Raw genomic sequence first — 14071 nt, 5'->3', positions numbered from 1 at the left:
TGCTCGTTAGTGTATGACTATTAGCGTATGAGACCTTATTGTCACCAATTTTGTAAGTGTTCGGGGCCAACGCACTAATCCTGGGCTCATCCCATGCATTAACGGATTAGCATAGCCACGACCACTTTCTGCCCCCAAACTTGCTCCCCCCCCAGTACTAAAACACTTGCTAATTTCCAAATTACCAAAGTGCTTCTTGCGGTAGTGCATTTTCATCTGCATTGAGCATGTGTTATCGCAGCTTATTAAAAGGACTCCTTAGTGCATTTTCAAAGTAATAATAGCATGTGTTAGAATGCAATAAACACTACACGTGTGAAGCAAAATGAAATAAATTCCTTTGACGTGACACAGGAAATGTCAGCATCATCATGCCCAGGTCATATTTATCCTGAAGACAAAAACAGCACAAGCCAAATGGCACCGAAAAGCTTCCAGAAAGGAAATGAAGCAGCAAAACAAAAGACTGTGGACTAGAAGATCGGGCAAACCATTAAAAAAATGTATATACTATCTACAACGAAGCGGTTTACAGAGTACGAACACAAAGACTTAGGAATAACCATCCCAAAACGAAATCTTAAAAACAACTACTCTTAAAACAACCCACTGTGTCCCCTTGTGTTGCAATTTAGAAAAAAGTGTAAAGACAAGGTCAGTTACGAGAGATTATTTCTAGAAGTTTTATTTTATAATTATTTTTTTAGTTATATTATGTTATGTTAGTTTGTTACAGTGTTATATATGCTTTATTGTACCCCACAAAGAATTGTGGGATGCTGCGGGCTATAAATTTTTAAATATACATGACTTGGTTTTTATCTTGTGGGTCACTCGTGACTGTATATGCCCTTTGCGGATTGTTTTTAAGTTATTTGGGCGCTTGATAAGCTACAAATTGGTACAGTGGCGTAGTAAGAGGGAGCGGGCAGTCCATGCCAGGCAATCATCCCCTCCGCCCCTCTCCCCCGCCGTGCACCCCATCCCTTCCCTCATGCCTCTTTCATTTTCCCGGTACGAGCAGTATCATGAACTTGCTGCCCTTGTCGCTGTTGGCTCTCTTTGACATCACTTCCAGTTCCCGCGCCTAGAAGCGACATCAGCGGGAGAGCAGACATGACGCGGGCAGCAAGTTCGAAATGCTGCTAGCGCTGGGAAAATTAAAAAGGTATGGAGAAGGAGGGGGGCACTTACATGGCGGGAGGGGAAGGAGTGGGGGGAAGCAGGGAAGCAGCGCCACTGCCCTGGGTGTCACTCACCATCGCTACACCAATGCTAGTACAGTGCTCCCCCGAGATTCGCGGGGGTTCCGTTCCAGGAATCCCCGCGAATCTCGAAAAACCGCGAATACGGTTTTTCATGGGGGAGCCTGCAGAGGGCAGCGGGAGAGGCAGGAGAGAGCAGCCGGAGCACCGCCAGTGCAGGAAATCACTCGCGGTACTCTCCGACTGCCTCTTCTTGCATGAAGTCGGGCCTTGTCCAATCAAGAGCTGCGTGTAAAAGCAGCTCCTGACTGGATAAGGCCCGACTTTGTGCAGAAGAGGCGCTTGGAGCGTACTGAGAGTGGATTTCCTGCACTCACGGTGTTCCGGCTGCTCTCTCCTGTCTCTTCCACTGCCCTCTTCTGGTCAGTGGTTCGCAATCGGAAAATACTGCGAATGATCGGGACCCCCGATCGCGAACAACCGGGGAAACACTGTACTTCCGATCTTCTGTTCCACCATCTTTTTGTTGTTTTTGCCATTTTTATGCTGAAACAGAAAAAAAGACCCTACAATTTCGGTTTTGCACTATCCATGACACTGACCTCAAAACACAATCCCCCCCCCCCTGTTTTTCAAATAAAAATGATAAATCTCCCAGACCCTGCACCTCTTCATGTCCATGCAAACAACCACACCCATCGATTACTTCCAAAAAGCAGAATACTCCCAGGCAATGATTAATTCTGGTCCTGGAATTTCTGAGGCTTGGATAGAAGTCTCTAATTTGGGAGTAAGGAGTTTCTGGTCCGATCTTTGCTTATCTGAAACTAGCTCTTCAAGTCCAAGTTTATTAATAATTTAATATATCGACCATCAACATGTATCCGAGTGGTTTACAAAGCTATATATAGCTTTGTAAACCAGTCATATATATATATATATATATATATATATATATATATATATATATATATATATATATATATATATATATATATACACACAGTAAATTTAAATAAAGTAAAATATATAACGGGGAACATGGATAGTTAAACAAAAGGATAAAGACACTGACAAAACTGGACATGGGGGGAACTGGGGGGAAAGGAGAGTTGTTAATTACATTATGAAAAATAAAAGTAAATAAAGATACAAGAAGTGGGGAAAGACAGCATGGAATGGGGGTCACTTCATAGAAGCATTTTTTTTTTTATTTTAAAAATATGCTACAATTGAAGAGGTATTTTATCTTGAATTGTGGAACGCGTCATATTGATATTTGCTTAAGTCTATAGATGTGGAGGGGCATTTTATATGATGTCTAAATCCGAGTTGCGAACACATAAAAATCCAGTAACAAACATGTCCATTTTTAAAAATGCAAAACGTGTTATCTTGTTTGTTTTTTTGAAAATGGATGTGTTTGTGCTCTTTCCAAACCATTTTTTTTTTTTTTTGGGGGGGGGGGAAAAAATCCAAAACAAAACCACCTTAAAACAAGACACCGGGATGTAGGCGGGGCCAGCATTCTCAGTAGTGGCCACACAGACATCCTAGCAGGGCAGTGGAGCACCCGGCAAACTTCACCTAAAAAGTCCCAGGTACACATCTCACCATAGCCCTTATATTGTATGATAAGCCCTCCCAAACCCACAAAAATCCCACTATGCACAACCGCACACCACCACAACCACCTCCATGCCTGCAGGCGACACCTTGGAATCACCATCCCCCGAATCCGTTAGCAGCGCAATATATTCTATTCGGTAGCTCACCTCAAGAAAATAAAATCCCATCAAACTTTGATCTTGCTGGAAAGGTACATAAAGTTTATTCTATGAATATCATACCTGGGTTTTAGCACATGTACATAAGAGAGTTATGTGTACCAAGTCACGTAGGGTTAAAACGCCCTTGTCTTTTGCTTTCCAAGAAAAGCTTCTAAATCCGGTTTCATAACAGTTTTTCCATCGGGTGCTTTTGTAACACGGGGAGGGGGGGAGGAATTGCACTCCCATAAATATATAGAAAACTGTACAATAATTACATATACCTTTTCTATTATTACATTTAAATATAGAACTTTGAAATACTGCATTTCCCATATAAATATCTGAGGAGAAAGTGTCATATAAATATCTCTTTTGCAGCGTCATCTCCGCTTTTACTGTAAATATAAAACATCTTTAATTTGACTTCAGTTAGCACTTTGGATGTATAAAACCAAGGTACGGCGGTGGCTTCTCACCGCATACAGCAGCAGTAAATTGAACTAACCAGCCGGGCACTGCGATGACGGTCCTACACTCAGCTGCAGCCCCACTCAGTAGCTTTTCAGGACTTAGGCTGAGGCATCCGAGGCTCACACACAGTTCAAACATTTTCCAGAGCATGGTCCTACCTATGACATGGAAGTGCAGGGTTGGCTTTTGTTGGCGTTTCATTGTTGTTGGTTTTTATCTCGCCAGTTTTATTAGTGGGCAGAGAGTCGAGACATGCACCTGATTCATAATGAAAATTAGTCTGAAATCCTCCCAGATGATGGAGCTTTGTCTGGCGTGGACTTCAGGAGCAGGAGAGAGAAAGAGATGAAGGGAAAGAATATGTATATGGGGGGGGGGGGGAACAGGCTCCAGCCCTTTTAAGAGAGGGGGTCTTTGTCCTGGAGAAGGAAATAGACTCCAGCCCCTAAATGACGGATCGGGAGAGTAGTGAGGGGTCAGGCTTCAGTCCTTATAAGATGGGGGTCATTGTCCTGAAAAGTGTGGGGGGGAGGGGAAGACAGGCTCCAGTCCCTAAAAGACGGATTGGGAGAGTAGTGAGGGGTCAGGCTTGTCCTTATAAAACAGGGGTTATTATCCTGAAGGGGGGGGAGGGGAAGACAGGCTCCAGTCCCTAAAAGACGGATTGGGAGAGTAGCGAGGGGTCAGGCTTGTCCTTATAAAAGGGGGTCATTGTCCTGAAGGAGGGGTAAGCTCCAGCCCCTAAAAGAAGGATCGGGAGAGCGGTGGGGTGGAGGAAGAAAGAGCAGGCTCCAGCCTCTAAAAGATGGATCGGGAGAGCAGTGAGGAGGGGGTGTTTAAAAGCGGCGATGGGGGGGGGGTGTCCATTCTGGAAGGGGCAGGCTCTAGCCCTTAAAATACATATCAGGAGAGTAGCAAGGGGTCAGGCTTGTCCTTATAAGGGTCAGTCCTAATGAGGGAGGGGCAGTCTCTAAAAGATGTGAGGGGGGGGAAGAGCAGGCTCCAGCCCTTAAAAGTGGCAGTGGGGGGAGGTCTCCATTCCGGAAGGGGCAGGCTCCAGCCCTTAAAATACATATGAGGAGAGTAGTGAGGGGTCAAGCTTGTCCTTATAAGATAGGGGTCAGTCCTGACGAGTGGGGAGGAAGAGCAGACTCCAGCCCTTAAAAGCGGTGGGGTGGGGGTCTCCATTCCGGAAGGGGCAGGCTCCAGTCCTTAAAATACATATCAGGAGAGTAGCGAGGGGTCAGACTTGTCCTTATAAGATGGGAGTCATAGTCCTGAAGAAGGGGGGGGGGAGAGAGCAGGCGGTGGGGGGGGGGTCTCCATTCCGGAAGGGGCAGGCTCCAGCCCTTAAAAGACGTAACAGCGCCTGAGCTCATGCGCCAAGTCCAGCACCGGGCGCTCCTCTTCCTCCTCCTCCTCGGGGATGCAGCTGAGCCGGGGGGCGCTCCGGGGCTCGTACGGGCAGGTGGCCTTGAGCTGCGCGCGCAGGGGGGTCCCGGGCACGGCCGCCCGGCCCAGGAGCTGCGCGCGCAGTCGTCGGCCGTCGTCGCGGCGCTTGAGCCGCTGGAAGTCGCTGAGGGCGGTGCGGGCGCTGTGCGCCACTAGGCGGGCCAGGGCGTTGGCTTTGTCGGGCCGCGAGAGCAGCACGGCGTGGCAGCGCAGCACCACCGCCTTGTTCTTGAGCTGGTGCCGGAAGACCCAGGCGAAGACGCGCGGGTGGCGAGGCGCGTCGGCCGCGCAGTAGGTGATGCGGCGCAGCGGGTAGGCGTGGCCCGGCTTCCTCGCGGCCGGCTCGCGCGGGCTCAGGCGCAGGCCCTGGGCGCCCAGGCTGAGCGTCATGTCGGCGCCGCGCGCGCCGCCCTCGCTCCGCGCCCAGATCTTGCGCAGCGCCTCGTCGGTGCAGCCGTAGCCCTTGGCGTGCAGGGTGACGGCGTTGCCCAGGTAGCGCGCGCGGTAGCTGGGCTCGTCGCGGGTCACCTCCAGCGTCCGCCGCCGGCTGCGGAACAGGCGCCGCAGGCAGCGCTCGGGCCGCGGCAGGTCGGGGCAGCGGCGCAGGAAGGCGGAGAGCAGCGACGCGTAGGCCAGCCCCGGGCTCTTGGGCGGCCGCGCGGGCGCCTCGGCCAGCAGCACCAGCTTGCTTCGCTTCCAGGGCAGCATGGCCACGCGCGCGATGGGCTGCTCGGAGTGGCGAGCGCTCGCGCTCCTCCCGCCTCGAGCCCGTCGCTGATGGGGGGGGGGGGGGGGGGAGGAGACGACTCGAAACCCCGCCCAGCGCTCGAGCGCTCCGGGATCCCATTGGCTCGCGCTGTGACGTTTGCTCGACGTAAAACAATGGGCTTTAATGCTCCGACGCAGGCTTAGGTTGCTCTGGTTGTCAGGCTTAGAAACAACGTAGCGTAGATGATAGCATTGTCATGGTGATTTGGATCATCTCTTATATTATTGTCCTTTGATACTTAATTTCTGAAAGTCAGTTTGGGGACAGATCAATTATATTCTGGAATCAGCAATTCCCTTAACCTATGAAGCCATAATTTGTGGTACGCTTTTACACCTTAAGCCTTCTTTGGATAAATATAAAAGCCCTCTTTTTGGGAATAGCTATTCACATAATTGGAAGAGCTACGACAGACTGAATTACACATTTTGGTGGGCAAATGTTTGTACCACTTCTAAATATGAGAGAATGAATGAGGAATGTTTAGGGTTTAGTAATGCTTTTAATAGGGTGCGGGGCCCGTTGACTGCATTTGTTGCATCGTACTAATTGTCATGTATCTCTCTTTTTATCAGATTTCCTTACACCAGGGGGGGGGGGGGGGTAGGGAAATATATTTTGATTATTAAAATTACTTAATTATAATATTGTAATAACATAATATGTCTTCTTGCATTAATAATTGGGAGAAGGGGGGAGAAAATGATCGTTTTATGTATTAATTGTGTATTTAATAGTGCATTTTATGCAGTGTTTATTTTCAATTAATTGTATTGCACTGTCAAAGTCTGAAAATCAATAAAGAGTAAAAAAAAAAAAAAAAAAAAAATGTTTATGAGGTGAATAACATGAAAAAACACCTGGCGAAGCTTGAAGAATGGTCTGAAATTTGACAACTAAGAAATGCAAGGTCATGTTTGGGCTGCAAAAACCCCAGGGGGTGAAGAGCTAATGTGCACGACAGAAGAGCGGGACTTGGGTGTGATTGTATGTGATGATCTTAAGGTGGCCAAACAGGTTGAAAAGGTGATGGTGAAAGCTAGAAGGATGCTAGGATGCATAGGGAGAGGTATGGCCAGTCTGGTGAGACCTCATTTAGAATAATGTGTGCAATTCTGGAGGCCGCACTTCCAAAAAGATATAATAAGGGTGGAGTCAGTCCAGAGGAAGACTACTAAAATGGTGTATGGTCTTAGATCTCAATCTGTATACCCTGGAGGAAAGGAGGAAGGTAGGAGATATGATAAGTCGTTTAAATACCTATATGGCTGGGATGAACTTTTCAGCAGCCTCATATGATCTAACCCTGTCTGGCAATTTTTTTAAATTGTTATGTATCTAAATTACAGTATAATCCCTAGCATTGTCTCACTGATATACATATGGAGTCAGAAACTCCATGAATCTGTATAACTCTGAGCTTGGAAAACTCATTTGCTTCTCCAGCTATAGAAACAGAGATAATTAGCTGAAATTGACTTTAGAAACAAGAAAAAAAATGTATTTTTCTGTGCTTCAATAATTAAAGGCAATGAGCAAAGAAAACCATGATTTTTGCTTTATTGCAAATGAAGTTTCATGAGAATGTATAGGTTAAACTCGATGCCTGCTGATTTTGATGACTGCTTAATCAGGTTTTAATTGTGTACAGCATTATTTTTTTCTGGAGAATGCAAATTCAATTACTTAGACATGTAAATTAGTTTGTTATTGAGATACCACAGCATAGCTGGAGATTATACACTCAGAATCAAAGAGTAAGTGTGTTTTTCTGAGAAATAATGGCTCTGTAAAACAAAATACAACCCCCCCCCCCAAAAAAAAATATCTCTACCCTGTTTTCAGATGTTTCAAGGGATGTATTCTGAAAGCAATACAAACGGTACACTATCTCCCGGTTTTTGGACCATAGCCTGTTTTTCAAGAGACATATATGTGCAGACCCAGAAGATATTCAACTCTGTTGTATAGATCTTCAAGGTCACATTTGGAAACTGGATAAAAGTTTGAGAAGGACGTGCAAAATAGGAGCAAAACCAGATTGTTTGCCCAAGGCTGAAGTGGTACTTCTTTAAATCTCTATGGGCTTCGGGGTAGTTACCGCAGTAGCAGCCGCAAGCGTGGCTTTGTAAAAGAGGCGGTTAACATTTTTTTGTTATTAGTTTTCTGAATTGGTAATGTGGTGAAGTGCCATCCCATTTTCAGTACCCACTCCTTCCGGATAGGTTCAGCGACCAGCGCTCAGGTGGCCAACTTGTTGCCTGATGGAATCAAGCAATTGGGACACTGGGCCTCAGGGGCTTATAGGGGATATGTACGGCCAGCAAGTATAGATCCAGATATGAGGAAGGCCCCTGGGGTACAGGAGCCTTGTAAGGGTGGCAGGTGCAGTGGGAGGGGGTGACAGGAGGTGGTATGCCAGAGGTATGTAGGGGAAAAGAGGAGGGGCATGGGGGAAGGGGTACTTTTTATGGGCACATGCTCGCCTTTGTTCACTAACAGCTGAAAGGGCTTCATGGGGTGGTGTTCAGTGTGTGCTTTCATTTTCAGAGCTGGTTTCCTGCACTTGTTCAGTGTGGATTGTGGGCCACTCGTTTGTTCACTGGGCTGGCGAGCGTGCTGTTACTAGGCTGGGTGGCCAGCATTTAGGATTGGAGAGCAGAGGAGTGCGGGTATCCTGGTAGGGACAGAGAGGGTTGCGCTGGCACCAACCCCATCCCCTGATGGCCAGCTTACGTGACAAGCCGCGGTGGCCCGATTTTAATATGATTTAATTTAATTTGTTAAAATAATTTTGCATAAATAAATAATTTATTTCATAAAATAGGTAGCTGGATGCCTGCATATCTTTTATGACAAAGTTAAAGATGAAGTCATCAATTTGAGTCTGTGAAATTTGATGTGATTATAATCAACAGTTGATTGAACATAGTGTTATTTCTTTGCTAGGATTGACACCACTTTATCATTCTCAGGACACAATTTGCAGTTAACATAAATACTGCTACTACTACTATTAATTATTTTTATAGTGCTACCAGATGTATGCAGCACGGTACCGAGTCACGAAGGAGACAGTCCCTGCTTGAATGAGCTTACAATCTAAACAATCAAGACAGACAAACAGGATGCCAGAGTAGGGGTTACTCCTGGCGGAATTCGCGTTACAGAACTTGTGCAGAATTCCCCAGGGATGCAGAATTACCAGTGTTCTGTGCAGAATTTTGGCACTCCTTCTCTGCGGGCCAAATCGCTGCCAGCGGCATCTTTGGGCAGCCTGGATGAGCTCAGCGGGCTCCCCTCTACTGCGTTCCCACCCTCAATGATATCACTTCCTATTTCTTCAGGCGGGGACACGGTAGAGGGTAGCTGGCAGCAGGCTGCCTAAATCAGCTTCCCTGAGGGACACAGGATGGATTGGGGATAATGGAGAGAGACTTGAGAAGTGCTGGCTAGAGAGGATAGGATGATAGATGTTGACTGGAGTGGGGGGGGGGGGGGGAGACAGGAGTGAGAGATGTTGGCTGGGTGGACAGGGGTGAGGCTGGCCAGCATCTTTCTCCTGTCCCCCCAAGCCAGCATCTCTCAGTCACCTATGCCCCCCCCACCCCAGTCAACATCTATCATCCTATCCTCTCCAGCCAACACTCCTCGATCTATCCCCGTTGTCCCCAATCCATCCTGTGTACCTCAGGGATGCTTTATTAAAAAAAATTTGCTTACTAAATAAAAAAATTTGAGATAGAGTGCTTAAATGTCGGAGATCCAGCTATATTTGTTATTACTTCATGCAGTACACCTGAACAATTTCACTCAAAAGGAAGCTGGAAACAGGAAGCAGCTCAATAACGAGCCTGGTAAGGCAAAGAAAATCAGATGAGTGTCATGAAAAAGTAACTATATAAAGTCACTAGAAATATATTACTCATCATCCCCCCCACCTCCGCCCTCAACCCGGATTCATATAGGAAAACAAGAAAGGTACTTGTCAGAAATTTCTTGTCTGCCAAAGAGTCCACAAAATCAACAACAGGAATTTTGAAGTGCTAAGCTATTTTTGGATTCAGTGGGGTTGATTTATTGCTACTCAACTTGTTTTTTTTTTCTGTTTAAAATTCTTTATTGATTCTCAAGTAATAACAGTGCACTACATTGAATCTGAACATAAACAAATCAAGAACAGCACTTTAAACATACAAACATTTCAAAACCAATCATTTTCTCCCCCCTCCCTTAATTAATCAACAACAGAAATGCATATATACTTTCAATAATCTAGTTATAATAAATAGTAGTGCTTTCCCCCACCCTGGATGCGTAAAGAATTAAACAAAAAGTAAAGGGAAAAAACAACTATATCGAAGCAATAAAAGATGCCAATGGGCCCCACACCAAATTAAATGCTTTACTAAGCCCCAAGATTTCAGCATTCATTCTTTCATATTTGTAACTGGAGCATACGTTTGCCCACCAGAAAGTAAAGTTGAGCCGATCATAACTCTTCCAATTGCGTGTTATCATCTGCATGGCTATTCCTGTCATAATTAAGAGCTACTCAACTTGTTATTCAGAGTGTTTGGTTTTGCAAATTAGTAAATTAAGAGCAATGTTAGTTTGGACTTTTTTATGACCTTCAAATTTTTATTTGAAGTTAGATTGTTCTCAGGATAGATAGCTTTATTCCTATCCTGTGTGACACTGAGGTCTTTTTCTCCACTATTTCCTGTTTTGGATTAGTCCCTCTCACTGGCTGTTAATTTGAATGCATTATTATTAGCAGCAAGACCATCTGGTCTAATCTGCAATGCTGTGTATGTTTGCATTGTAAATGAATTCCACCAGTTACACAAATAATAGCCCATCAACACCTGCTTGAGAGCACTTGGACTAAGTAGTTATTGGATGTTAGGCAGGACCAAGCCTGGCTAGTACCTCGATGGAGGGACCACTGAGGAAAATCGTGGGCGACAGATGGCAATAGCAAGACACTGAAAAGGTCACAGGCACTGAGGTGGGTTTTGTGATCATCTAAGCCAGACATGGGCAAACCACAACCTGTTTAGTTTTTTTATCCGAACCTCGCTGACCGCGAGCCCTACATACCTCCCTCCAGAGTAGCGTCGGGCTGGCAGCACTCTAAACAGGCTGCTTCAGTAACGCAGCACACGGAAGGCCATGAAGCAGCCTATTTAGAGTGCTGCCGGCCCAATGCTGCTCTGGAGAGGGAGGTATGTAGGGCTCGCGGTCGGCGGGGTTTGGATGGGAGGAAAAGATGGAGGGTCAGCGGGGGTTCGGCTGCGCGGCAGGGGTGGGTGCTTAAGATTTCTGCTGCACGAGGGATGGGAGGGTGGGAAGGATAGAAAGATGCTCTTGGTCCGGCCCCTCTATCAAATCTGAGAACCCGTTGTGGCCCACAAGTCAAAAAGTTTGCCCACCCCTGATCTAAGATCTGACATCCAAAAAATGGATTGATGAATATTCCCATCGAGAAAGCAGATGTGTGAGAAAACTGTTTGTGGAGAAGGAAAGGTGGTAGAACTAGAGAAAATTAATTTAGATTGCAGGGTGGCTGACTCAGAAATAACATCAAGAAGTGCATTTTCACAGAGAGGCTGGTAGATGCCTGGAATATCCTCCCATGGGAGGTGGTGCTGATGAAAACAGTATTTTTTTTTCAGGAAAAAGCTGAAAACCTACTTATTTGACAAACTCCCTACAACTTGGAGGCTTCGCTCTCCCTCCTTGACAATGCAGTTCTTAACGCAGTATCTTGTTTTCTTTCCAACAACAATGTAACTTTTCCTTCTTACGTATTTTATCTCCCTCAATATTCTGTATAACTTCCCCATATTGCTTCATGTGCCTCTTATTTATTTAAGCATTTATATACCACTTATAGTCTAAGTGGTTTAACATTAGGTACTCAAGCATTTTTTCCTATCTATCCTGGCAGGCTCACACTCTTATCTAATGTACCTGGGGCAATGGGGGATTAAGTGACTTGCCCAGGGTCACAAGGAGCAGTGTGGGATTTGAACCCACAACCTCAGGGTGCTGAGGCCGTGGCTCTAACCACTGCACCATACACTATATATTACATTACATTAGTGATTTTTATTCTGCCATTACCTTGCGGTTCAAGGCGGATTACAGAAAAGGATTTCTGGACATGTCCAGAGGTGTTACAGAATAGAGCGGGTTGCTTCAGAGGATTGAAATGGGAAAGTGCGATTATGAAGTCCTGATTCGATTAAATTAATTGAATTCAAAAATATGTGGGATAAGCATTAAAGAGTTCTGTATGGAAGGCATGGAACCAAATAAACATAGTGGTGATAAGATGATAGCAACACCCATGGGCAGAGGAACGCTGTCCTGGGGGGGGAGGGGGGGACCCAGGAGCTCTGCCCTGGCTCCAGCAGAATCCTGTGGCACCTCACGCGAACTTCTGATTCACCCACCCGCCTCCTCCCACGCTGTAGTTTTAACATAACGCCAGATTTCTAGACCGCATAACCATTAGTTCTATGCGGTTTACAAAAGCTTATTAAAAAGATACATTAATGATTATTGGGTCAGAAATTTTGAAAAAAAGGAACGTTTTCAATTGTTTTCTAAATTGTAAGAACAGGATGTGAGCAATAAATGTCAAATATCTCTATCATGGTATGCTGCTTGATATGCTAACGTGTGTTGAAGGTAGTTCTTACTTTTGTATCCCTTGACTGATGGAAAGACGAAGAGAGCATGTGACTTTCTTCTATTCTTATGAGACACTATCCCCCTGTTTTACAAAGGTACGCTATGCTTTTTAGCGCGCGCTAACGCGTGCATGTTATCCTATGGACATATTAGCGGTTATCGCACGTGTTGATTTAGCCCCTGCTGAACGCCCGCTAAAACGCTTAGCGCACCTTTGTAAAAGAGGAGGATAGTGTAAACCGACTTCAGGCAGCCGCTGTGCAGCACCAATGAGCAGGCCTGTCCCCGGAAGTAGAAAGAAGGGTTCCGGGGCAGGCCTGTTCATTGACACTACACGGTGGCTGCCCAAAGATTTAAGGCAGAACAACGGGAGATGGGTGGCTGGGCAGACACCAATTTTCATGGAAGCCGTGGCTCCTGTGGCCTCCCCTGTTCCAACGTCTATGTGGCAACACCTATAATTGGGAAGCAAAGCCAGTGCTCGGCAGACTTCTATGGTCTGTGCCCTGATCATGCCTAAACAGATAAGCCAATGCCGGGAAGATTTGTAGGGGCTGATTTTATAAACGGGCTTCTTAGGCGGTGGCTGAGACAGGCATCCTATACAGAATCTGCCCTCTACTATCTGTGCCCTGAAAATGGCAAGCAGATCATATAAAGAAAAATCTTGTATTTACCGTAATCAAAATGCTCCCAGGAATAGTTCCGGACATGGCTGCATTTCACCTACAAGGCTGTGTCGGGGGCATACAACCAACTGGTGTCCAAAAAACAGCTTCCGCCAATGCTGAAGAAATAGTCCTAGGTCTGCCCGCTTACATCACTTTGACTATCAGTCAGCTAAAAACTAACAATACAAATTATATGTGGTAAGAAAGGTGAAAATGATGTGCTTCACTTGTAGGGTGGAAACACAACTTTGCTGCCTCATCTTAGCATTCAGGAGTTGCTCCAAGAAAACAAAATCAAATCTGTCTATCTATCTATATGACTTTAATGATAAAAAGACTATAAAAAGTTGTTATTTAATAATGGAGTTCCATTGTCATGGCAACAGATGTTCTAAAAATGATGTAAAAACGGGACCTGTTTCAAGTTGTCATGGCAACTGGCATGTAAGAATATAAGGCCTAAAAAGAGGATTTGCTTTCCTTTTTATTTTCTGAGTTGGAAATTTTATTTTAATTCCTTCATTTCATTTCTGGAAGAGTCTTGTAAACAAATTTCAAATGTAGAGGAGGCAGAAAGAAAAGAGAAGTGTGGACTAGGTTCTGCCAATGCTCGTTAAGGAAATAAGGGACCACTTTTGTCCTTTGAGAACAGATGTAGGCATCCTTTTACGAAACCGTGGAAGAGCTTCTTACTGCGAGCTGGCGAGGTAAATGCTCCAATGCGCATTCGATTCCTATGAGCGTCGGAGCATTTACCTCGCCAGCCTGCAGTAAACGGTGCCCAAATACAGGCGCTGGGGAAAAAAAAAATCAGCACCTAACGCCAATGGCGTAACGAGGGTAGGAGGTGCCCAGGGCGGTGGGGCCCTGCCCTCTTCATCAACACCTGTGCCTTCCCCACCCCGTTGAAGCCTTAACTTTCCCCATACTTAACTTTTCGCTGGCACGAGCAGCGTCTCCAACCTGTTGCCCACTCTGGTTTCGTCTCTCCCTCTGACATCACTTTCTGTTCCCGCAACTCCCAGCTCC

General features: G+C 45.8%; 1 protein-coding gene across 1 annotated transcript; it reads right to left on the bottom strand.

Annotated features, from left to right (window-relative positions):
• Positions 1-3011: 3011 nt before the first annotated feature.
• FAM43B (family with sequence similarity 43 member B) lies at positions 3012-5669 on the bottom strand. Its single transcript, XM_033921219.1, has one exon. It carries the CDS (start codon positions 5606-5608, stop codon positions 4799-4801), a length of 810 nt encoding a protein of 269 aa, XP_033777110.1. The 5' UTR covers positions 5609-5669; the 3' UTR covers positions 3012-4798.
• Between the last annotated feature and the right edge of the window lie 8402 nt (positions 5670-14071).

Source organism: Geotrypetes seraphini, chromosome 15, assembly GCF_902459505.1.
Source record: "Geotrypetes seraphini chromosome 15, aGeoSer1.1, whole genome shotgun sequence".
NCBI classification, from domain to species: domain Eukaryota; kingdom Metazoa; phylum Chordata; class Amphibia; order Gymnophiona; family Dermophiidae; genus Geotrypetes; species Geotrypetes seraphini.
The sequence above is the reverse complement of the archived record's forward strand: the minus strand, read 5'-3'. Positions and strand labels throughout refer to the sequence as shown.

Excerpts from the sequence above, each read along its gene's own strand:
- FAM43B (XM_033921219.1), bottom strand. The coding sequence starts at position 5,608 with ATGCTGCCCTGGAAGCGAAGCAAGCTGGTGCTGCTGGCCGAGGCGCCC.